Genomic DNA, 25,914 nt, shown 5'->3' with positions numbered 1-25,914 from the left:
GTTTAGGTTTCTGCTGATGTTTTTTGTCATAAGTCTGTGACGTTGCAGTGTTGTGGGGATATGGCATCTTATGGTTGGGCTGTGTTCCTTGTCCCAATCTTCCCTTCAGCATAGCATAAATAAATCTATCATTGAACCTTTAACATACATGCATCATAATCCAAATTGTCACATTGCCCTGAGGCTATCAGAGCAGTAAATCAGAGGTTCATTGATGTGGTCTCCCCCATCAGTGAGGGGGAATCTGTGTGTAGATACTATACATAATTGGTTGAGCAAAATGGGATTTGCATTTGGAGCTGAACTGGAAGGGCCTATTCCTGTAAGCCTCACCAATTACTTGAGTAAGCATGTCTCATGCAAGTAACCTTCAGGGGTTGCATCTTGTCATGCTGTCAGTGTGAGTAGTGCAGTAGCTGCTTCTCTTAAAGCCCCCGCTCCTGGAATCAGGTGGTTACATGAGAAGGTGGGGGGAGGGAGACAGCTGGTAAATAAAAGCCCTACACCCCTTCTTCTTGCGTTTGATCACACTAAGGTCCAGGGCTGTAAAGCCACCGGGGAAAGACCAACGTTAAACGCGTGTATTTAAAATAAAACCCATGATTTTTCCACCCTTCAGCGTGTTCCCTCTATTCCTCCGCCCCGCTCCCCCCTCACTGCTGGGCTCAGGGATGGGAAGGCGAGGCGGGGCCGGGATCGGCTGGCTGGGGAGGCCTTTGCCAGCGTGGAGCTGCTCAGGATCGAGCCGCTTCAGGGCGCGGGGCTGCGCCGCCTGGACCTGCCTCCGCCGCGTGCTTTGTCTCCCGGCCGGGGGTGGGGCCCGGGTTGGCAGGAGGAGCCGGGGCGGGGCAGCCCGCATTGCCCGGGAGGCGAGGCGGCCCATGGCGCTGGCGGACCTGGCCGCGCGGCTCAACTGCGGCGAGTACAAGAACTGGCTGAAGGCCGGGCACTGCCTGCTGCTGCTGCGGGACGCCCTGCAGCGCTTCGCCGGGGAGCGGCTCGGCGCCTTCCACCGCCAGCTGCTCGCCCGCAGCCCCGCTCGCCTGGCGCCCCCGGGCCGCCCCTGCCGCGCCCGCTGCCTTCCCCGCGGCAGGCAGGTGAGAGACTGCACGTCCTAGCATCGCCCCGCCCCGCCCCGCCGGGAAGCTCGGTGGGGCAGGGGCAGCTACTGATCGGCCAAATCCCTGCGCTGCTCTGGCTGGGCTGGGTGGAGGCAGCGTCCAGGCGCCTGGGGCGCAGTGGAGAGGGAGCAAGTCGGGTTGCAGCTGCTTTTAGGATCAGCCTGTGTCCCTTATACACGTTGCCAATTTTGGTTGGACCTATTGCTGGAGGCTTCATCACATGACCTAATCTTTACTTAAAGATTAATCTTTAATTGGCCAAGACGCCAGGAAATCCTGGAGGGTTGCCAACCCTTCCCTTCGTGGAGAGCCCCACGCCTACTGTAGGAAGACAGAGTGGCCAGCCTTCCTGGGGTCATTGTCTGGTGATAACTGGTGTTTTTCTTAAAGCCCCAGTTTCTGCAGTGTGGTGATGATGTGAGACTCCAGGCTGTCATTTAAACCTCTTGGTTGCAGAGAAAACCTTGAAAACCTGATCCGAGAGTGCCCTTAAGGCTCGAGAAGTAGTAGGCAAATAAAAAAAAGAAAACCTGAAGCGTATTACTTTTTAAAATTCTCATGATTTTTGAACACTTGGCATCAGTTATTGTGAATGATCCTGCTGCTTAAATCCGCGCCATGTAGGAGCTGGTTTGATCCTTGGGGGGAGGTGGAGTTTAGGAGCAGAGCACAGGGTTGTGAGCACTGCACTCAGCTCCTCAAAGTGTCATGTTAGACCATTATCCTTTTCTCCTTGTCCGCTGTTTCACTCATTTTTTATTTGAGTGCCTTAGTTCTTAAAGTGAGTATGAATATAAACTCTTTCTCCACTGCAGGTGGTGGGCTTCTTCTCTCTTCCAGCCCTAACTGCAGCTAGACCCACATGAGAGACCTTGCAGTTCTGTTAACTGTAAAACTCCATCTACTTAATCACTGACCACAGTCACAGGAAGGTTGCAGAATTGTGTCCTCCCTTCTTCCTTCACATTGTGGTTCCTGATTATTAACACATGAGAATAGTTCTAGGTGGGATGTTGGACAAAAAATTAGGAAATGGAGAATTTCTTTGCTTTCTGATTCAGTTTTATGGTCCATTATTAGTCCCAGCCATTCAGTTTCTAAGTCCAGTGTTGACTTAGCAGAGGGTGCTATGGGACTGACTGGATCCCTACCCTGCTCCTTCTGCAGTTTACAGTGTCTCATCTACCAGGCACTTAACCACCTCGCCTTGTTGACCCTTGTATTTGCTCTCTAACTTCTGTGTCTTTGCATGGCATACATAGCAGTTACACAGAGCTAGATCTCTTTTTGTTGTTGTTTGAAGATCGTTTGGGATGAAAACTTGTCTTCAGTTTCCATGAAGGAGAAAGAAGGGTGACTAGTAAAGAGTTAGAGCTCATGAAAGTGAAGGTTTAATAGTACTAGCTAGGGTTGGGCACAGTGGGAGCTTCTCACATGGCTTCTTTAGTATTCTTGTGAAGAAAAGCTGAGGCTTGTGCCAATTGGTGTATGGTAGTTTAATGTTGTGAGGAAAGCTTCCCCTAAGCACCATAATGAGATTGCTAATCTAATTTTCACTAATTATGTTAATTTATTGTAACAGTAACATAGAAATATGAATATTGTGTAGATATGAGTTTTGGATATTGTAATTATCTAAAAACAAAGCATTATCAATCCAGGAAAATTCAGAGTTATGTTTAGATTTAAAAGAAGTCCAAACAAATTAAGGCATGGAAATGCAGTAAGAGCACCCAAACTAGCTTGACTGCTCTGTAGTGACACTATGAGGGAATTAAATAAATAAAATGTATCTAAAAATCAGTTTAGTCTAATCTGGGACCGCCTTCTGAAATACCTGAACCACGATCCTATTGTTGTTATGATGGTGTCTATGTTATTACCTTATTAAGATCACAGAGCCAAAAAGGACTGAGATGGTGAATATTTTAAATGGCCTATTTTAATTAATAGAAAATAATGAATGAGTTTACTTGTACATTCTCAGAAAACCCATTCTGTGCACAAAGAGTAAATACTATAATCTTGTAGGGGGATATACTGTATTTTTCATACATAAAGCAGAAATTCAACCTCTAAGTGCAAAACTAAACTCAATCTCAACTGTGGAAGTAGGACCTGTGACTCCATAATATACAGTAATGATAATAGCTATCATATAGAATTATATTATAGAAACAATGTACTGAAAACTGATCACTGGTCCTCTCTGATAGAGGGGTTGTGGTTTTTTTTAAATGTACTCTAACATAATTCAGGATAACAAACATTCACTTGAGTGTTCTTCAGTGCCACCAACTATTATTTATTTGTGCAACCTTATAAGAGTTCTGGGTACTATATTTGACCTAGAAATAAAACAGAGTTTCTGCCCTGAGGAGTTTACAGTCTAATTCACATACACATTTAATTCTTCCGCCCCACAAAGTTAATTACTAGGGTGGAGGAGTGTTTGTGTGTGCATGCCCATGGAGGAAGAACAATCACAAAAGTTTAAATCAGAATAAGTTGATTATACACTTTAAGGCTAGGTCTACGCTACAGAGTTAGGATGTAAGGCAGTTACGTTGACCTACTTATGTCAGTGTAAACACTACAGCCTTGGTCCTGCCGATGTAAGTGTCCTACTACGCCAACATCATAACTCTACCTCCACTAGCTGGCTTCAAGACTGAGCTTGATAAGTTTATGGAGGGGATGGTATGATGGGACAGCCTAATTTGGCAATTGACTGATGTTTGACTACTAGAGGTAAATATGCCCAATGGCCTGTGATGAGATGTTAGTTGGGATGGGTTCTGAGTTACAGAGAATTATTTTTGGGTGTCTGGCTGGTGAGTCTTGTCCACATGCTCAGGGTTTAGCTGATCGCTATATTTGGGGTCGGGAAGGAATTTTCCCCCAAGGCAGATTGGCAGGGGCCCTGAGGGTTTTCGCCTTCCTCTGTAGCATGGGGCAAAGGTCACTTGCTAGTGGATTCTCTGTACCTTGAAGTCTTTAAATTATTATCTGAGGACTTCAATAACTCAGTCTTAGTTTAGGGGTCTATTACAGGAGTGGGTGGGTGAAGTTTTGTGGCCTGCATTGTGCAGGAGGTCAGACTAGATGATCATAATGGTCCCTTCTGACTTTATAGTCTATGAGAGGCTTAGGGATGATGGTGTAGTTAGGGCAGGTTGGCTGTCAATTTCACAGCTCCTTGCTGGAGCTGTGAAATTGACAAAAAAGTCAGGGAGGGTGGGAGGCTCCATCTAGGGCTCAACTGTTCCCTGGGCTCCCAGCTCCCCTCTGGGAGCCCAGCTGCACCCATGCGTCTGGCTCCCCGCAGGGAGCACAAGTGCTGCCCAGCTTGCACTGTCATGCTTGTCAATATCACAGCTTTATGCTGGAGCTGTGAAATTAACAAGAAAACTGGGCTTGGTGGTGGGCTGTAGCTAGAGCCTGGCTGTCCCCTGGGCTCCTGGCTCTCCGCAGGGAGCACGGTTCCCAGTGGGGAGCCTCAGTGCAGCCAGGCTCCCTGTGGGGGAGCAGGGAGCCCAGGGGACGGCTAGGCTCTAGTTGGAGCTCTTAAGTCAGTGGAAGCACTACTGGTGAGGACATGCACCACGGACCCAAGGAGGGCAGTGTGGACATGAACCACCGCAGTTACTGTGGTGGCTGTAAGTCACCCTAACATAGGTCGACTTATGTTTGTAGTGTGGACATGCCCTACCTGTTAGGACATACTTCACGCTTGAAAATTCCCTAAGGATTCAACCGTAAGTGTTTCATTTATCCTAATGTAAACGGTAAAGAAAAAATGCAGAACTTCAAATTCTGCTGCTTAAGCATCCTTCTCTTTCACCAAAAGGGTTGCTTACGCAAGCCTCATCTGAGACTTCCATGTAGCATTGGCCTCAACTCCTGATAGGAGAAGCTTCAGACTCATTTCCAGTTGAGTCCTGACTCTCACTTGAACCCAGGTCTCTGGAGGTGAGAGGCTACTGCCCTAACCTACTGTATTTGTTATACCTAAGTTCTCAATTACATCTCTGTGTAACAGTTCAGGACACTGCATTCAAGAATCTGTGCATTTGATGTAATTTCTGAATGACCATCCATTGAACCCTCCTCCTAGCCTCTGCTGCAGTGTAGCAATAACCCAGTGCACTTTTTAAAGTGTAATTTAAATGATAAAAACCCTAAGATCATCTACTTTGGTTTCTTTTCCCTTTTTTCTTTTTAGTTTCAGACTAGCTGTTCACTGTGTACAGAGTGGAAAAAAGAGATTTTGAATCATCACACCAACAGGAATGGAGAAGTTCACTGGGGAAACTGCAAACCTTGGCTTTGGCCTTCTAACTCATGGGAAGTTGCAAAGGTAACACAATTAAATTTGTTGTTTAGAAGAATCAGACTGGGGGGTCAGCTCTGTCCTCACTTTCATCCATGTGTGGTTCCATGCTGAACTCAGTTAGGTTACATAGGAGTCAGGACAGGATTTGGACCTAGGGTGAAATCCTGGCCCGGTTGAAGACAATGGCAAAACTCCCATTGTTTTCAGTGGGGACTGGATTTCACCCCTGGAGAACAAACTGTTGCACATGTATTGTCCTTTTTTTCTTGCTAACAGCTGACAAAAGGAAAGGTTTCAGGGGCTAACCTTGTGCTTTTCTATGATCTGAGCATCCAAGTCGCTACCCTTTGGGGCTTACCCAACTTGATTTCATTTTTCCTTCATCTTGGATTTGAAATCACATTGAGTAGGCTTGAATCCAGGCTAGTGTATAGCAATATTTCTTTAGGCTGAACTAAAAATACAGTGAAAATTTAATAGGAATAGTATTTGGTAATATTTACAGTATTGTAAACGTCAATGGTACAATGCAAAATTGTTGGCATTCCTGCTCTGCTTTGTGATATGCTGAACATCCTCTAAAATAACCATTAACTGAAACATGGTCTGTAAGAGTATTCAGTAATTTCTATACATTCTCAATAGAATAAATATTTGTAGTCACACAAATGATTTCTTTAAAGAGATCCTTTAAAAGTGAAGCTTGTGCATCAAAAGATGAAGTTCAATTTAAAGTATTTAATTTTTAAAAAAGGAAACCCCTTAAGAGTAGCAAAAGAACCCACACAATTTTATACTAAATAGGCAACTTTCATCTGTCTGAACTAATGTCTTAGTGGTGGTCTGCTCAGGCAGATGGTTGACCCAGAGTAAAGTCCCCATATAGTCCTGGTGCTTCATTCTAGAGAATATTATAGCTGGGTAGTGTTCAGGGGACACATGAACATCAATGCATCTGAAGCAAAAAGTAATTTCCCCCCCCTAAAACATCCTGGTTTTGTCTTCTTGCAGATGTGTATTTAAAATATATTTTGCCCTTCACTTGCTAACCTCCCACCTGAATGGCTGAGCTAGAGAGGCCCTATGCCCAACTTGATGGTTGATGGCAGCCATTAACTCCTTCCTTTGTAACAATACCTCCCTCCCCCATCTCAGCTCTGCTCAGCCTCTCAATACAGTGTAACATGTTGACATCCTGAGTGACTTGTCTCCTAGACGAAAAGAAAAGAATGGCAGAGAGGAAGGCTGGGGGGGACACAGTCACTTCCACAGGGCAGGGGAGTAGTGGAGAAGAGTGTTCAGAGGAAATTGGGGGGCATAGGTGGTGGAAGGGAACACAGAACTCCTGGAATGAAGAAGGGAGTTGGGGGTGCAGGGTGTCCCTGAAATAGTGATTGAAGAGTTACACAAAAAAACTCGTGTGGGGAATGGAAGGAAGAGCTGAGCCTACATAAGCTTTGAAGTGTGCAACTCCCTAGTGATACAGGGAAGTCAAATGTGTGTATAACTGTACAATATGTGAAAGTGTGCATTCAAAATTGTGACTTCGTTAGCGAATCAAGTAGGGAAAGATTTAACGGTTGTGAAGGAAATAACCATTTGTTTGAACATGTTGTTAATTGGCAAATGTAACCAGGGGAGTTGTGGAAGATTGTGTTCTAGTTTATTGCATTTATTTTAGGCAAGACGATTTTGAAACATTAACAACACATACAGTCAGACAAGGCAATCACATAATTGTGTACTTCCTGAAACCAAAAATGACATTGGTATCATCCACTGTTGTTACATAGGCTTATATGCCTCGTGGGCAGATGGATATTACTGGACCAGACAAGTGTGATGCAGCTGCTCTTCTAAACCTTTTCAACTTCTGTGATCATTTCAGTGGTATTGATCAGAAGAAAGTCAGAGAGGTAAAATCTACCAGACCATTTCCAAGAACTACCCTATTTGTATTAATATATATTCTGCAAATTCATCTGCATATTCTGTATGATACTGTAAACTGTGTGATAGAATTGTTATGACCCTAATGTGGCAGTGCTATTTTTCTTCACATTCTCATGTTTAGGTGATTAAGTGCCGCAATGAGTTAATGCATTCTTCAGAAATGAAAGTTTCTTCTTTATGGCTGAAAGCGTTTGGAAAGAGGATTCAGAATTTATTAAATGAATTCCAGAACGTTCCAGAAGTTATGATAGCTAGTACAAGGATAGAAAAGGTAAAAAAACATTTCTGATGTGTAGTTTTTTTTTTTTGTTATAAATTGTAGGTATAATCCAGTACATTAGAAATCTGCAAGAACTTTTAAAAATTTTACTGGAGGTGTATATTTTTCTACTTTGTTTATTTAAATGTCCAGTCTCATTGTAAGGTACAAAAAGAGTCAAATGTCTTGCATCACTGAGACTGTTCATCGTAGGAAGCACTACGCTCTAGTGTTTGCAGGTTCAGGGTCGGTGGCTATAGCTCACCATTGTAAATCAAATTATTTGTGGAGCTGAGTGGGAGCCAGCCAACTTTCTCAGAAACAGCCCTTTTCTGCCAGACGTTTTGGCCCTGATCCTACAGTCCAACCAAGCTCTGTTTGGCATAAGACCTGATTGGGATGGCAGAGGTGGCTATATGCCACCTTCGAGCTTCCCAGTCCCTGGGCTGCTGGGAGCCATTTATTCCCCCAGGAATATTCATTTGAGGAATTGGTCTGTGCAGAAAACAGCTAAAATTGATCACGCTGCCTGGTGAGGGGAAATATTGGTCAGGTTTTCTGGGCTTGAGTCATTGTTAATATTGATTATTTTCTGTTACTAATTGACAGAATAGAGTGGTTTTGTTAAAACAGCCTTTTGAGCCTGTGAACGAGTGACATTTTTCTGCAATCTCCTGAATGAATGCTATTAAGTTACATCTTATTGAATTAGGCTTACTATCTTTGGGGTCCATTGTATTAAAAATGCAGTTGTGTACCTGTTGTGGTGGAAGTATATGCACCTGCTCTGTTCGGAGGAGAATGCTAATGAAACTCCTCCATTACCAGTCCTTTGATGCTACGCCCTGGAAAGACTGGAATATACTAGTTCAAACTGGATTCCCCAGGGGCCAACAGACAAAGAAAGGCTTTTTTAAATAAATAGCTGGCTTTAAACTGGCTCTGGGCCTTCTTCCTGATCCAGCAAATGGACAGGACCATTGTCCATGGAGGGCCCCAAACCTAAGGGTACATCTGGAAGGACAGGGCCTACTGAGGCCCTATAAGACTGTGCGCTTGTTCTGAGCTGAGGCTGTGATGAACTTGTATCCACAAGGAAACCTTTTGGGTGTGGTGTTGGGCTCTGGCAAGAACAGTCCTTCATATGGCAGTTGGGATGATCTCTGGAAAGCTTATTAGCATGCATGCAGCTTCTATTGGTATTAATATGTTTTTGCTGTAGTGCGGAAAGAATAAAGAAGGCTTGCATAAAGAGAATTGCGAGATAGCTTAACTGTTGACAATCACTCTGTTATCAGTCTCTGAGAAGAAAGCAAGCAATTGTGCTTGAGCAGCCTATCTCTGCTGGGAATAACACAGTGAAGACAAGGAACCGTGTGGCCTAAAAAAACAGTGTTACTTACCAGTAACTGTTGTTCTTCGAGATGTGTTGCTCATATCCATTCCATTATAGGTGTGTGCGCGCCCCATGCACAGATTCCTGGAACTTTTTTCCCCTTAGCAAGCCCTGTAGGGTCGGCTCAGGCGCCCCCTGGAGTACTGCGCTCATGCCGTGGTACATAGGGCTCTGCCGACCCCGCGGGCCTTCAGTCCCTTCTTTCTGCCGACTCCGACAGCGGGGACGGAGGGTGGGTGTGGAATGGATATGAGCAACGCATCTCGAAGAACAACAGTTACTAGTAAGTAACCCTGTTTTCTCTCTTCGAGTGATTACTCGTATCCATTCCACACCCACCCTCCGTCCCCGCTGTCCATTATAGGTGATTAAATAGCCATACCTTGGAGGTGGGTAGGAGTCAGTGTTGCGCCGCCCTCGCCAGGACGGCCCTGCTGAATCCTGCGTCCTCTCTCGCCTGCTGCACGATGGCGTAGTGGGACATAAAGGTGTGGACCGACGACCAGGTCGCTGCTCTGCAGATGTCCTGCAGGGGCACTTCTCCCAGGAAGGCCACCGATGAGGCCTGGGCTCTGGTTGAGTGCGCTGTCACAGCTCCTGGAAGCGGCACCTTCGCCTGCTCATAACAGGTCTTGATGCAGTCGGTGATCCAGGTGGAGATGCGCTGGGTGGAGACAGGTGAGCCTTTCATCTGGTCCGCCACTGCCATGAACAGCTGCGTCGACTTCTGGAACGGCCTGGTCCTCTCGATGTAGTAGGCCAGGGCTTGTCTGACATCCAGGGAGTGCCATCTCCGCTCCTCCTCCGAACCGTGCGGTTTAGGAAAAAACACGGGGAGGAAGATATCCTGGTTATAATGAAACTGAGACACCACCTTAGGCAGGAAAGCCGGGTGGGGTCTCAGTCAGACCTTTATCCTTGTAGGGGGGCTCCGAGGTTAAAGCCCTTATCTCGGAGACCCTCCTAGCCGATGTAATGGCCACTAGGAAGGATACCTTCCAAGAGAGGAAGAGCAATGGGCATGTAGCCCTGGGCTCGAAGAAGGGTTCTGTCAACATGGTGAGGACCAGGTTCAAGTCCCAGAGAGGCACTGGGTCGTGGACCTGGGGATATAGCCTCTCCACCCCTTTGAGGAACCTAGCTGACATGGGGTGTGAAAATAAGGATCTGCCCTCCATCGGCTGGTGAAAGGCCGAGATGGCTGCCAGGTGCACCCGAAGAGAGGCCAGGGCTAAGCCCTGCAGCTTCAAGTGAAGGAGGTACTCCAAAATCGCCTGTATTGGCGAGGAGCTCGGTAGGATGCCCCGGGACTGAGCCCAACAAGTAAAACGCTTCCACTTGACTCGGTACACCATCTGGGTGGAAGGTTTCCTGCTGCTAAGCAGGACCTGCTGTACTTGCATGGGGCAGGCTCTCTCTCCCTCCGTCAGCCACAGAGTCTCCAAGCTGTCAGGTGGAGGGAGTCCAGGTCCGGGTGGAGCAGGCGACCCTGGTCCTGGGAGAGCAGGTCATAACGCCTCGGGAGCGGCAGGGGCGTGGTTATGGACAGGTCCAGCAACATGCTGAACCAGTACTGTCTCGGCCAAGCTGGGGTGATCAGGATGGTATCCGCCTTGTCTTTCTTGATCTTCAAGAGGACTCTGGGTAGCAAGGGAATGGGGGGAAACGCATACATGAGGGTCCCCGTCCAGTCTATAAGGAACGCGTCGGAGATGGAGCCCGGCTCGCGACCCCAGAGCGAGCAGAACCTCGGGCATTTCCTATTCCAGGACGACGCGAACAGGTCCAGTTGGGGAACACCCTACTTGCAGAAGACGGAAGCTACCACCTCCGGGTGTAGTCACCAATCGTGTCGGGGAAGGAACAACCTGCTGAGGCGGTCCGCCTCATCGTTCCTGACCCCCGGGAGGTGAGAGGCAGATATATGAAAGTCGTATCTCACCGCCAAGTCCCAAAGTTGTATGGCCGCCTGGCAGAGGGCCGAGGAGTGCGCTCCCCCCTGCCTGTTCATATAGAACATGGCTGCTGTATTGTCCGTTAGGACCTGTACCACTCTGCCCTGGAGGAACCGGAGGAAGACCTTGCATGCCAGGCAGACTGCCCTGAGTTCCCTGACATTGATATGGAGAGACATCTCGCCTGGTGACCAGCGCGCTTGGGTGCTCAGGTTGCCGGTGATGTGCGCTCCTCACCCCACGTCTGAGGCATCCGTGATCTAAGTCACCGACGGTATTACCTCCCTGAAGGGAACTCATTTCAACACCTCCCTTGGGTCCTTCCACCATAGTAGGGAAGCCAATATCTGGGTGGGCAATGTGACCATCCTGTTCAGAGGGTGTCTGACTGGGGCGTACACTGAGGCTAGCCACATCTGGAGAGGCCTGAGTTTGAGGCGAGCTAACCTGACCACGTACGTGCAGGCTGCCATGTGTCCCAACAGCTGGAGGCACCGCCTGGCTGTCGCTGTGGGGGACCTGTGGAGATCGTCTATTATGGCAGCCATCGCCTCGAAGCGAGGCCTTGGGAGGAAGGCTCTGGCCTGGGTGTCATCTAGTGTGGCCCCAATGAACTCTATGCACTGCACCGGGGTGAGAATGGACTTCTGCTCGTTGATGAGCAGCCCCAGGTTGGTGCACGCTGCGCACGTGAGCTCCAGGCTGTTCCTGATGTGGGCCCTGGACCTGCCCCGGATCAGCCAGTCATCCAGGTATGGGAATATCTGAACTCCCTTGCGGCGCAGGTGGGCTGCTATTACCGCCATACATTTTGTAAATACCCTGGGGGCGGATGAAAGGCCAAAGGGCAGGGCTGAAAACTGGTAGTGGCCACCAGCTACCACAAACCGTAGGAACCTTCTGTGCCCTGGGAGGATAGAAATGTGAAAGTATGCATCTTTTAAATCGAGGGCAGCATACCAGTCCCCTGGATCTAGGGTAGGAGTGATAGAGGCTAGGGAGACCATCCAGAACCTGAGGCGTCTGATGAACTTGTTCAGACGGCGGAGATCTAGACCCCTCTTGACCCCCCTTGGCCTTGGCCTTGGCCTTGGTGATTAGGAAATACCGGGAATAAAAACCGCTTCCCCTTTCCTGTGGGGGAACCTCTTCCACCGCTCCTAGCTGGAGGAGGGAGCAGACTTCCTGAGTGAGGAGCTGCTCATGAGAGGGGTCCCTGAAGAGGGACTGGGCAGGAGGGGAGTCTGGAGGGAAGGCCATCAGCTGTAGGGCATAGCCCCTGCGGACTATACCAAGGACCCATTGGTCCGAAGTAATGCTTTGCCAGTGGGCATAATACGGCCTGAGTCTGTGGGCAAAGGGCCGGTTGAGATCCAGGAGGAAAGGAAGAGTGCCACCCTCGTGCGCACCATCAAAAGAATTTTTTATTATTTTGGCCCTTATTAGGGCCTTGCTGGGGCCCCGCCGAAGAACCTGAATGGTCACGGCGGTTGGGGCCTCGGAACCGCTCCCGACCCCTCCTGGGTTGAGCGGGACTCGGGGGTTGCCTTGGAGGCGGCTGAAGCTGCCGCTGGGCCTGAGGCCGAGACTGACGCCTCGCGGCCTGTGGGGTATAGAGCCCTAGGGACCGCAGCGTAGCCCTAGAATCTTTCAGGGCATGCAGCTTGTCATCGGTTTTGTCCGAAAAGAGGCCAGCACCATCGAATGGGAGATCTTGTATGGTCTGCTGGACCTCTTGGGACAACCCCGACGACTGGAGCCACGAGGATCGTCTCATGACTATTGCCGAGGCCATAGCCCTGCTGGCAGCGTCCGCCGCGTCGCTGGAGGAATGCAAGGCCGCTCCCGCCACCGCAGCGCCCTCCTTGATGACAGTCGAGAAGTCCGCCGCTTTATCCTGGGGTAAAACCTGTGGGAGGATCTCAGCGAGTCTCTGCAGTGAGGACCAGAGGTTGAGGTTGTACCTCCCGAGGAGCGCCTGGTGGTTTGTGATCCTCAGCTGCAGAGACGCTGTTGTATAGACCTTGCGGCCAAACAGGTCTAGTTTTTTGGCTTCTTTATTCTTGGGGGTGTTACCCTGGGCCCCCTGTCTATCCCTCTGGTTCACCACATCCACCACTAATGAGCATGGTGCAGGGTGATTATATAAGTACTCCAACCCCTCAGTGGGCACAAAGTATTTTTTCTCAACTCCCTTGGCAGTAGGGGGAACTGAGGCGGGGGTTTGCCAGAGGGATTTTGCTAATTTGAGCACTCTCTCGTGGACGGGGAGGGCTACTCTAGATGGGCCTACCATCCCAGAAACCCCGAATAGGGGGTCCTCCTCCTCTGAGAGCTCTTTTAGTTCCAGATTCAGGTTGCTAGCAACTCTTTTTAGCATGTCCTGATGAGCTCTGAAGTCAGGCAATGGAGTCTTACGGTCCTGGGAGGTCACGTCATCGGGGGATGAGGAGGAGGATTGAGGAAGTGACCTTGTGGAGGGGCCTTCCTCTGGGTCTGGTCCCCCGTCGGAGGGATGGCCCTTATCCTGCTGGGTTGTAGGGGGGGGTGGCGGCGGTGCCACTGATGAGTGGAGCGAGGCGGTAGCCTGGCCCACCTGCATACCCTAGGGACCCCAATACGGCCACTGCCAAGGCCCCTGAGGCCACGCTGAAGTTGGCATCGGTGCCGACTGGGACACCCGGTGCCGAGATCTGGATCCGGAGCCGCTGGACCTCCGCTTACTTTCCTTTGCGGGGGAGCGGCTCCTGGAGGATGACAAAGGCGAATGTCGGTGCCGTCGTGTGCAGTGCCGACGTGGAGAGGAGCTACTGGAGCTGGAATGTCTCCTCCCTCTCGATGACTTGCGTCGACACTTCCCCCGGGAGCGGGAGCAGTGCCGACGTGAAGACCGGGACCGCGAAGATCAGTGCCGACCAGAGGAATGGGACCGCGAGGAGCGGGACCGCCCACAAGATATCGCGCGCGCCGGTGCCAGTGCTGACAGCGTCGGTGCTGGAGGTGGTGGTGCCGGTGCTGGTGGTAGAGATGGTAGTGCGATGTAGGGCACCGGGATTTGCGCCGCGCTGGGTGCCGGGGATTGGGACCGGTGCCGTGAGCTGTGGTGCCGAGTTGGGCTCTCCAGGGAGGATTGGGAGGTAGCCCTACGTGAACTCCTCGACCGCCCTCAGTGCCGCGGTGTTGAGGAGCTTGACGACTCAGTGCCGAAGCTGGGAGGGGAGCCCACACTCTCTACCCTCCTTGACCGTCTGGGGGGAGACTTGGACTCCTGTCTCCGCCAACCACCGGGGCCACCCAGCGCGGGTTTACCCCGAGACGCAGGTCCCCTAGCCCTCGGCCGAGGGGGGGATGGAGGCATGGGCAGGCCCATGAGGGCGCGTGCTGCGGCGAATGCCTCCGGCGTCGACGGCCCTTGCAAGGGCACTACTCCACTCTGCAGAGTCAGGGAAGGCTCCCTGCATGGAGATGCTGGTGCCGGAGTAATCTCAATGGCACGTGGCTGGGGCATCTCTTGACTCCCCCAGGGCCGGGCAGGCGGTGTGGGGGTGTCTCGGCGCACGGAGTCCTTGCAGCGCTTCGGTGCCAGGCCCTGGGTCGACGATGCCGGTGCTGGAGAAGCGCTCTGCACCGAGGAGACACTCGGTGCCGCAGGGGAACGCGCCGGTTCAGAGTCCGGACGGAAGGCGGACTCCATGAGGATAGTCTTCAGTCGCGCCTCTCTCTCCTTCTGGGTGTGGGGCTTGAAGGCTCTGCAGATCTTGCATTTGTCCCTGCGGTGCTGCTCTCCGAGGCATCGGAGGCAGCGATCGTGAGGGTCACTCACAAGAACAAGCTTGGCACACTCGGTGCAAGGTTTAAAACCCGTTGAGCCAGGCATGGCCCAACGCGAAGAAAAAACCCCTGAGGGTTTCCTTAACTACCTAATTACTTAACTGCTTTCCAAACAAACACTAACTACTAAGGGGCTGCGACTTGCGAAGCAAGAGGCAATGTTCCAGCAACCGTCAACGGGCGGAAAGAAGGAACTGAGGGCCGCGGGGTCAGCAGCGCCCTATGTACCACGGATGAGCGCAGTACTCCAGAGGGCGCCTGAGCCGACCCCATGGGGCTTGCTAAGGAGAAAAAAGTTCTGGGAATCTGTGCACAGGGCGCGCACACACCTATAATGGAATGGATATGAGCAATCACTCGAAGAGAGAATACTCCCTTCTGACCAGGGTGAGACGACAGTCTCCGCCTAAGAAAGGCAACAGCTGGAGCTGTGAGCCTGAATGTGGGTGCCCTTGCTGGACCACAGAGGGGAACTGCAGGTGTTGTTGCCCTGAACTGTGACAAAGCCCATTAAACAAGCTCTTGCAGAGGCACTAGAGAGAATGAATGACTTTTCTTTCATGCTTCCCTGTAAAGGCTATATGTTAACTCCAGTAATCTGTCACCACTGCAAGCTGATAACTTCTGACACTTGGTAGGATGTACCCCTAAATGTCTGAGATACAACCCCTGTCTGTCCTATGTCTTTGGACTGAGGCTACAGACTAATAATGGTTCTGAACTGTTTAATGATACAGTGCAATGTAGTTTCATAGGTGCTTCCTTTATACACATTATCACCAAACTCTACCAAAAGACTGACTTTTGTGTGAAGAAGAAGAGAAAAGGGAATGGGGTTAAAGGGCATTGTATAATGACATTCACACCAAGGGGGTTCAGACTCTGAGTGTGAACATCATCATAATGGACAGATTATTTCAGGGACCTCTTCCTCTCCCATTCTTCATTGCATGGACTGCCTCCCCATCTTTTTTCCATTGTATAACACCCCTTTGGCAAACACAGCAATAGCTTACATGAAAAATAACAGCAAGTGTATAGAAGTACTTATGTGTGTTTCTGTCTTTAGAATGATTAATGCTTTGTACTTTTCAGAAAGAATTAATCACATTATCTCCTTTGCAGGATGGATTGATTTAAATCAAAACCATTTTAAATCATCCATTTTAATTTTGTTTTGTGTTTGTAGTTTTTAGTTATTTTCCGAAAAAAAGGTTGTTTCATTGATTGCGAACCATTAAAACATGTTGATTTGCAACTAAATACAGCCTTTATACTAATGTGATACATCTTTTTTGCTAACCAGGAGGATATGCTATATCTATACATATTTATTTAAGCAACTAAAGAACAATATACACTTATTCAGATTCTTAACTTTTACATTTTTTTGTTAGAAAATGGTGAATGGTGCATTTCTTATTTACCAGATGATGACTGATTCATTTACTTGTGACTTGTGTCAAGCTCTATTTAAATCAGTGGTTCTCAACCTGTGACCCAATCAGCACACAGCTGCGACCCACGTGACATCCTCAGGGCCATTCAGGTAGTACTGGATGCGGCCCACAATGATAAATAGGTTGAGAACCACTGATTTAGATTAAAATTCAATTAAAAATGCACAGAAGAGCTATCTTAATTGTGCTGGATATAATGAACTGATTTATTAAATAGAGGAAGTATTTTCTGTAGTTAGTGAATTGAACTGATTGTTTCTGGTCACCATGTCCTTCAAGATTTTAGAATTAGTAGATCTCATCTTCTCACATCTCGCTTCTATTCATAGATTGAAAAAGGAAAACAAACTTTTATGCTTTTTCATCTCCCATTGTTTTCCTGACTTTGAATGAACTAATCATTGAACTGAACTAGCTGAATAAACTGAAATGAAAAAATATTCTCTTTGCACCTGCAGAAGAGGCTACTGTTGTTAAAAGCTGGTTTAACACTTCAACAAAATCTGGGTCCAGAATCTTAGCGGGGAACTACCACCATTTCAGTGGTTTGGCTTTCTTTAAAACTTGGTAGCGATCATGTTCTGCTTATGTTGTTGTTTTTTATTTAATTAAAATTAATTTTAATAGATTATAGTCAATTTAGATTTAACACAGGCAGTCATAATTTCAAATTTAATTTTAAATAAGGTTATTTTAAAAAAATAAACCTATATTTAATGTAAATTGAAAAAATCTAATTTAAATCTGATTTTTTTGAAATCATATTTTTATCCAGCCTGTTTTTTACTCCTCATTTCATTGCCCCCTCCCTCTGTGCTGTTTCTCTCAATGGGATATGAGAGTCAGCCGGATATGATCAGCCAGTTCTATACAGACTGCTGTTTAAGAACACTTAAGTTTGGTTGCTTATGTATGTTGGAACAAATTAGCTGAAATCTTGAACTATCCATTTTATATGTACCCACATATATTCTCAATTATGGAGTTAGTGTTCCATGTCAGTTTCATGTGCTTTGAGCACTAGACCTTTAACCTGGTGCCCAGCGCAATCAAGACATGACACCACAAATACTTGCTTTCTGGTGTAGGAGGTGAAAAGTTGCCCTAAAATTCACTTGTACAGGTATAGAAGTGAGGAACTAGAAGTATTCAGGACTAGCACTGATAAAGATTATAGAAATGTCTGTACAAATTCATTTAATCTAAACTCATTGTATAGTTTAAGTACTTTATTACACTATTGAAACCACAAAATGAAGGCCCAATCTATTACAATACTATTAATTGGAGCCCTCTTTATGATATCAGAAAGAGAGAGTGTCTTTTTAAATTGAATCACTTATTTCATTTTCCTCTTATAAATCAAACAGCTTTTATCGTCTGATTGGGTTGTTTATATACCAGGGGAAGAAGATCAACCAGATGGATTGGAAGGAAATACAGAAGTTTGCATGAGTGAGAGCCAGATAAGTGAAATAGAGATGGAATTAATAAAGGAAAGACTTAAAGAGATCTATCTTCTGGTAGAAGAGCAAGAGATGCTGTCTGAAGAGGTACTTTTAAAATTAAAAAAACATAAAAGCAGATTTAATATATTAGTCTGATTTTTTTAAGGAAAGCCATTAATGGTGCATTCTGGGTAGTGAACAGGATTCCTCATTTGAGATTAAGCCAGCATTTACTGGAAAAGGCCTCACCAAATGAAGGAACATAAGAGATGTTCCCAAACCCTTCAGCTTTAGTACTACAGCTAGGCAATTTCACCCTGGGATACGGAACGGAATGTGACTGTCTGCTGAGAGTACATTTTCAGTGCCTTCCAAACTTCAGCATTGAAGACTAGCTAGTTGAGGTACAGAAGATGCTTGAAAATGTGAATATTGCATACAACATACATTGAATTTCCCTGGTCAACCATGGCAATAATCTGGTGTACAAAATCTCTGAAATGCATTTGTCTATATAGTCTGCTTTTCAAGATTTACTCTTCCTTTTTTGATATAGTTATGTAATTCCCTTTAGCATTAATGGTGGTTACATATTTGCACCTAGAATAGAACAATTCCCTTAAACAAGCAAGATATCTTTTCTGAGTTTTTCTCTGCACGTGTGACCAGTTCTAAATTTTTTTTAACTTTTATCCTAAAATGATGGTGTTATGTTTGAGTAATCAGAACTTCTAAAGGTGCATTATTTAAAAAAAACTCTGTGCACAAACATCTAATTGTCTTAAAACCTGTTTCTGCCTAGATATCTGAGAGAGACACTATTAGGCAATTTTAATTTTTAAAAATGTCTTGTCTAAAACAACGTTTTTACAAAACCTATCATTCATTTTTTTAAAAATTCCAATGAAAATCGTTATTTAAAATAAATACATCTCCTTCCGATAGTTTGCAAACATGAACATTATAGCATTGTACTAGCTAATGGAAACAAGTAGAACTGATTAGTCCATTTTCCTTGTCCTACATGTGTAAAATTCAGAGAGCACCTGCCACAAAAGGAGAAACATAAACTAGATTTTTTTTTCAAATTATTTTGCTTTCAATACTTTTTAAGCTTTGTTAGTAGCAAAGGTAAGGGAAGACTTTTTATTTAAAAAAAAAATCTGTTTTACTCTGATAGCATTTCTGTGAATTTTTAAATCTCTCTACTATTTAAGTGACAAGAAAACTTTTTTTAAATGTTACCTTTGTCCCAACATAAGGTTTTGCATGATCATGCTGATAGCTGTGACAAATTCTGTAGATGCTCTCCAGGGATTGGCCGGGAGAGAGTTAACACTGATTGTAGTCAAGACTACAGGAACTTGCTGTTACCCTAGTGATTATTAGAGTAGCAAGACTGAGTCAGCCCTTGTGTATTAATTTCCCAGGATTCTAATAAGAGGAAGATACTCCCAGGTGCTGTTGAGTTGCCAGGCACCAGGAGCAAAACCTTCATCTGAGGCAAAGAGAAGAGGAAGGTGCTAGCTAAAAAGCCATTTCTTGTTTTAAAACAAGACTGCACAAAACTTTTTTGAGCTCCAAGTAAGCCTTGATTGAGGGAAGGATTGTTTATTTTTTACAAGCCTCTGAATCCACGTTGAAAGGAAGATTTTTCTAAGTTTAAATTCTCTGGGAAGATATTAAAATAAAATAATTCCCAAGGCCTGGAAAAACCTAGTGAACCCATCTGGTCTGTGAGACCCTGTGATACCATCCCAAACTTTTCTGACTTGTCGAATAGAAGATAAAAGCTTTGAAAGGTTTGGTTATTCTAAGGATTGAACCAAACTGAAGAGTACATTGTCTGGATCTCCTTTTTATGTTGTAACAAATACCCCCATTTTCAACAGTCTCCATGGCTATTTACACAGCAATTCCTCCCCCTCGTTCTAGGAAATATGATCAATCTATACATAACTCATTCTCTTCCTCTACTGTAAATTAGGAAGTAAAACAAATGTTTAACAAACTTGGCATTTCTTATTTCTCAGTCTCCTATTCTCATTGACATCTTTATTGAACAAACTTAATTTTACCTTTTGCAAGTATTTTTGAAGAACTCTTTTGTTGCTAGTGAAAATATTATCTGCAGTTGCGCATTCCTCTTGGAAAAATGCCCTCAGTTTGGCTTTCCTTTCTGCTCCAGTAAAACAAAAAATATTGTTTACTAAAGTATGTAGCATGCATTCTTCTCATATAAATTGAATGCTTCTCACTCCCAGAAGCATGCACGATATGTTTAGCATCCATAAGAAAACATTTAAAAAAGAGGGAAAGACTTTTGTCCTTTGCTGATCATTTCCATGCCCCACATTTCATATTTTCCCCCCACTTCTACTGTGCTCCCAATTCTGAGTTGAGACTATCCCTTCAATACAACTTTAAAATGGTGCCATATTTTCAGACTCATCTCTCTTTCTGGTATAGGTGTTTTCCAACTCTCATTTTCCTGTCCACTTTGAGAGAGATCCTTTCATGGTCACCTTTTTCCTCTCTTCCCCTAATTACCAAATATTGGATTGCCCAGGATGTAATTTTGATACTACTGGTGGTCCACAGACATATTCTGAGAACCCTTGTCTTAAGCCACATTTTTTCTTTCTATTATCAGATGTTTCTAACTTTTAGATTTAGTTCTCTTTCTGTACCTCAGAAGTCAAAATCCTCATCCTAACTGGATGATAATTTTTTTTAAAGAACCCCACTTTTTCAAATAAAAACCTAAGCAATAATTAAATTAAAAAAAAACTTCAACATTATGGCAGATATTTTAAACTTGCATATAGTGCGAAGCTGTGGCCGCCACATTGGCTGTAACTCGGCTTCCTTGCATGTGTGTAGTATATGCTGCCTGCTGGTTTCTGGCAGGATTGAGGATTGCTTGTCACAGGCCCTTCTTGCTACATGCTTGAGTTTCCCCAGAACTGCAGTTGTTGTACCATCTGAAAAGATTTCTTCCAGGATGAGCTGCCTTCTGCAGTCTCCTTCTGCTAGCAGGGGAGACTTGGTTACAAAAGACTGCAAGTGGATTTTCCTCTCACATTATCTGGTGAAGGGGGGAACCTGCCAAAGACTGGGAATATTTTTTTTCTCTTAACATTGCAAATAGACCAGTATTTTAGAAAGTAATTTACCCTAACTGATTTCACCCTCCCTTTTAAAAAATAGTGAGTTTAGATAGCCTTAATAGTCGGTGCACTGAATTTTCTTGCTTGTGGGGAGGGGAGGAATGAACTTGAAATATACATTCAAATACATGTAGCATATGCTAGAATGCACAGAGATTAATCAGGATGAATTAAATTTACTGTAACAACCATACACTATAATTTTCTTGCTCTGTTAGTTTAATATACTGTTAAAGAGGAATGATGCTATCATCGTAAATTAAAGTATGAGATAATAAAGTGTACTGTGTATGTGCCATAACAGGTTTGATAAGATCCACAGCAAAACAAATCCATTGTGCAGCTGTCCTGACTTAATTGACTCAGAGGCAGGTTTACAGGCCAATCGTCCATCATATCACCTGCCTTTGTAAAACTTATCTGCTTACATAATAAAAATCCTTCATCCCCGGGTACCTTAAAGATGACCTATCATATTGAGTTTAAATTCTTCTCTGCCGAGAGTAGTTAAGCATCCTGCCCTCAGCTTCATATGTTTCCCACATCCTCTGTCCTCATTTTGCTGATGCTACACTCCCACTCACCAGCTTTTGCTCTAAAAAAAAGCTTAAAACAAATTAGCTCTTAAAATACATACAGAGACAAGGTGGATGAGGTAATATCTTTTATTGGACCAACTTCTGTTAATGAGAGAGAGAGACAGAGCTCTTCTTCAGGTCAGTTCTGTGTAAGCTTGAAAGCTTGTCTCTCTCACCAACAGAAGTTGGTCCAATGAAAGTTATTACCTCATCCATCTTGTTTCTCTAATGTCCTGGGACTGAGACTGCTACAACACCTCATACTTAAAATACATGTAAGTCTAAGAGTAGGACTATGTATTTCTGGCCTGCAAATGCAGAAATCCTAAACAAGCCAACAAAAAGCCTTTTTATTACTAGAGAATGTGGAAATCACAGGCTAGAGAGCAAATATCAAGAAAATGTGGTGGTTTAAAAAGCGTACATTGTAATGATTTGGCTCCATCAAGATGTTTTGGTTTCTGGTTTTTTGCTGCTGTTGTAGAACTTAAATAAGATACAGATGATAAAGGACTTTTTAAAGGACAACAGTGATCTCCAAATAAGTCTTCAGGAAGATATGCAGAGGCTAGAAGGCCTTGAAAAAGAGATGTACAACCAAAAAAGATCTATGAAAGAGACCAGGAAAGAAGATCCTGATCAGGAGGAAGATGAAGGCAAGTTTACTCATTTAGGAAATGTGCTTTTCCTCTTTGTTAAGCTGCCTTGGATGTTACAAGGGAAAATTTGTAAAGGAGTTTGAGGAAAAGAGCACTATCATATAGAATAATACTCTTTATTATGATGTGCTTCATTGACACAGATGCTTTAGAGGGACATTTCCCAGGGAACTAATTTAGGCTACAATAATGAATGGCATGACTACTGCATAATAAGGAAAGTGTTAGTGAAACTTTTGTTTAATAGGGACTCATTTTGTCAATGCCATCAGTTCTAGTATTTCAGCAGGTGTGGAATTGTTAAGATCTAGTCTTCTGTACAGAAATGACCAAATACAGGTTAAAAGAAGGAATAAAGATAATCAGTGTGAAGACTTGCTCCACAGGTTGGGAAACCAGCAAGTTAAAACTATAAAATACTAAAGTAAGAAACAAGTGCAACCCTTGATTAGAGGAGGATTCACAGTTGCTTTTTTTTTCTTTTTTTAAATATAGATTGTTCGTTTAAGAAAATGAAGTGTATTTCTGAAGAACAACTTCTGTGAAAATGCCAGAGATTGCATTTTGAATAGAAGTTCCTGTAAGTGAGTGACTTGTCAACAAGTAGTCAGTTTTTTGCGTTGAGTGATGGCGTTCCCAACCTCTCTAGTGACTCAGAAAAAGGGTGAATTGTCATGATATGCCTTTCTAAAATTCCAAATTTTCTGTTGTGGTTTGATGATTTTGTTTCTTGGAAGAATGTTTTGTACTTTTTGTTTTCTTTTTCAATTTCAATAATGTGGGCAAGCATAGCTAGAGCCAGGAAATAAACTGTAGGCTGCAAGGGTATGACAGGCTGAGAGAAGGCAGTGCTGAGCCACTGGTACTTTGTGGTTGTTGATCCATTAACGTGAAGTAAGCTGAATGGAGTGGATGCTGGGCAGCAAAAACACACAGTCCCTAGCATATGCCATGAGGCCTTCAGCAGTTGGCTGTAAGTGATACGGTTTCGTTTGTTTCTGTACCTGACTCTCATGACACCCTCTGTTCTCAGTTTAACATTGGTTCCTTAGTCACTTTGGTAAAGCAGCAATACTACGGGTGGCAGCAAAAACTGTCTTAAAATAATTTAAATGACCACTGTACAACAGATTTGCACTTAAGCTACCGTTCTCTGACCATGCACTGTCTTTACTCACAGCATAGTCTTTTCCCATTCATGAGTGCTCATTGCAGCATGGGCATAGAAGTTCGCTCACATGATTGAAAACTGTACATCTCTCAGTACTGTAAGCTGATTTTTAGTTGCTTGACTATACTTACTCCATTTTTGCAGCTTCTTTGTTTATAAGGCAAGGCCGTTCCACTCTGTGCACAGATCATGGAAAGTTCTTAGGAATGCAGAAGGAGGAGATAAGCCTCGGCTGGATTCAGCAAGCTATGCAACCTTGATAGATAAGCTGTAGTTAGCTACAAAACATCTGTAAAAGTATCTTATGAATAATGTATGCCAAATAATATAGACCAATAGTTATAGAGAAAATAGGTTTGTGCCCTTGTAAGGGGGATATGTATGCTTTTGTCATTTGTGTTTAGATAGTAATAAGGTATAAAACTGTCTGTAACTCTGAATTCGGGGTCTTTTTCCACTGTCCACTTGTGGGCTTGGGGATTGACCTTCTGCAGTATAAACTCTTTTGGAGACTGACCAGCCTGAAATCTTCTGTGGGTCTCTTATCGGTGCAGGGCAACAAACCACACTTGGAATCTTTTTCCAAAGTACCACATGCAGACCATTGGACAGATCTTGAGAAAATGCTCATCACCAGTGCTTTAACTATCCATGTTTCTTTCAGTGATGCTTTGCATTATCAAATCCTGTGTAGTCACTTAACCCTGAGAACTGTGGATTCAGGATTTCTGCTAAGTTTGCAGCTGTCAGAATCCTGTAGCATCGATTTTAATGGAGCGAAGCCCTGTCTCTTTGTGCATATTAATGGTTTTAAAGCATTTTCTGCAAGTACAATAAAACATTCAAAGAAATAAACCTTTAGTTATGCCAGTAGATTCTGTATTTAGTTCTGGCATAGCATAATTTTGTTAGTGTTGTTGAGATTGTCAATCTCTCCCAGTTTTTCCCACTAAGAGCAAAAATATTGAAAGTGAGGAACACGGTCAACTAAAGAAATCAGATATTTATAATAAAACATTTTTAATCACTGACATTTCATATTACTGAAACTGATGTCATTTTTAAAAAAACAGGCACTTTTAACTTTTTTTTTTTTTTTGGGTTTTTTTTTCAATTTTATTTTATTTCTTTCCTCTTTAAAATAATGAAAACCAGCGAAGTCAGTTTCAGTTTTGTGCCATCCATATTACAATATTTCAGTTTCTTAGTGCTACCTTGTTTCAGACACTGTTTTTACTTAAATGTTCCCTGCAACTGTTTTCATTAGATTTCATTTTATAATGGAAACATTTCTATTAGTCTTACTTTTTATAAAACCTCAATCTACAAAATGTGAATGTTAAGGTACATTTCATTTGCCAGTACCCTCTTAAAGGGTTGGCTGCAACATAAATGTATTTAATCTCTTGACATCTACACTTTCTTTTTAATAAAGACTGTTTGTAATCAACAAAAGGAACAAAATGCATATATTATAAATCTGTTATGTAAATATTTCTTGTCTCTTCTTGTCAGATTCATTGTTTATGTATATTTTTGTATGTAGTTTATGTATATATAGGTTCAATGCTGAAGTTCTTCATTAGCTAGGTTTTTGATTGGCGATATTCTGGGCTTACTTGCTTCCCTTTATGATGGAGTTGTAGTTGTCTGTCAGCTTAGCAGTATTCTAAATACTGTAATAGATTATACAAGTACAGCAATGAACTCCTATTTTTTGTCAGTTTTTCTCACAAATGACATTGACTCCAGCATTATAAGTGAATACTAACAGGGAAGGGCATACTGCATAAATAGAAATATACTAGCACTGAAGTCTTTCAATAGGCAATGACCTCTTAATGAAATACAACACTTAAATTGTTTTTTTATGAAGCATATAACATTTACAAAATACATTTTGCCAGAGCGCTAACCAAGAAATGTATTCATTTCCAGTAACATGACATTCAATTGAATGAAAAACCATCCTTGTGATAGATTGTATTTTAACAAGAAGAAATCCTGATGCATCAAAATCCATTGGCAAGAATTCCAAAAGGTTCTGATTCTTTTCAGATGTAGTTCATCGCTTAAATTACCAAAAAAACAAGGAGAGGATATTCCCCATCTTCAGACCTAGGGTCTAATGCAAAGGCATCAGATACCCATCTTTCTTTATGTAATTACATGTCCCATATGGGTGTTCAGATTCTGCAGAGTTTAAGCTTTCGTTTTACAACAAAAAGATTCCTAGCTGTTCATAGCTGTGATGAAAACTATCCGTATGTGAACAGTGTAACCTGCTGGAGTATTTAAGTTTGCAGAGAGCCTGAAACAATGACTCAGAGGTGTGAACTTCTCACCCCACGTTTAACGCATTGGGGGTTAATACCAAAATTTAGTGATTCCAGTTAGACATCAGCATTAACTTTCTCATGTCGGATGATGTTAGTGGATGGCGATGTGCAAGGGGTGGGAATGATGCTGCAGGGAAGGAAATGAAGAGGGAAGAAAGGAGAGACAAAGATGTAGGAGGAAGAGGAAAAACTGAGGCGGATGAAGAATGAAAAGCAATGACGGACAGAAACAGCACTG

The 25,914-nt window shown here is 44.4% G+C and overlaps 1 protein-coding gene across 2 annotated transcripts; it reads left to right on the top strand.

Annotated features, from left to right (window-relative positions):
* The first annotated feature begins 641 nt into the window (after positions 1–641).
* Positions 642–24,959, top strand: CUNHXorf38 (chromosome unknown CXorf38 homolog). 2 transcript variants are annotated; one of them, XM_067545310.1, is made up of 8 exons: positions 642–1,097; positions 5,347–5,481; positions 7,251–7,373; positions 7,532–7,681; positions 17,682–17,864; positions 21,992–22,163; positions 22,662–22,746; positions 23,482–24,959. In XM_067545310.1, the coding sequence occupies exons 1-7, from the start codon at positions 672–674 to the stop codon at positions 22,709–22,711; spliced, it is 1,239 nt and encodes a 412-aa protein (XP_067401411.1). In that variant the 5' UTR covers positions 642–671; the 3' UTR covers positions 22,712–22,746; positions 23,482–24,959. The 2 variants fall into 2 exon arrangements, with proteins under 2 accessions (XP_067401411.1, XP_067401410.1); XM_067545309.1 differs by having other exon boundaries at positions 22,662–24,959.
* Positions 24,960–25,914: the final 955 nt, after the last annotated feature.

Source organism: Emydura macquarii, unplaced genomic scaffold (genome assembly GCF_026122565.2).
Source record: "Emydura macquarii macquarii isolate MOO-44397 ecotype Brisbane River unplaced genomic scaffold, CSIRO-AGI_Emac_v2 contig_1043, whole genome shotgun sequence".
NCBI lineage: Eukaryota > Metazoa > Chordata > Testudines > Chelidae > Emydura > Emydura macquarii.
Note: the sequence above shows the minus strand (reverse complement) of the source record. Positions and strands in the feature narration are given on the sequence as shown.

Bases quoted from the DNA above. Each gene is read 5' to 3' on its own strand.
- CUNHXorf38 (XM_067545310.1), top strand. From the start codon at position 672: ATGGGAAGGCGAGGCGGGGCCGGGATCGGCTGGCTGGGGAGGCCTTTG. The intron at 1,098-5,346 runs GTGAGAGACTGC...TTTTCTTTTTAG, and splicing joins GCCTTCCCCGCGGCAGGCAG to TTTCAGACTAGCTGTTCACT. The intron at 17,865-21,991 runs GTACTTTTAAAA...CTGCTGTTGTAG, and splicing joins AAGAGATGCTGTCTGAAGAG to AACTTAAATAAGATACAGAT.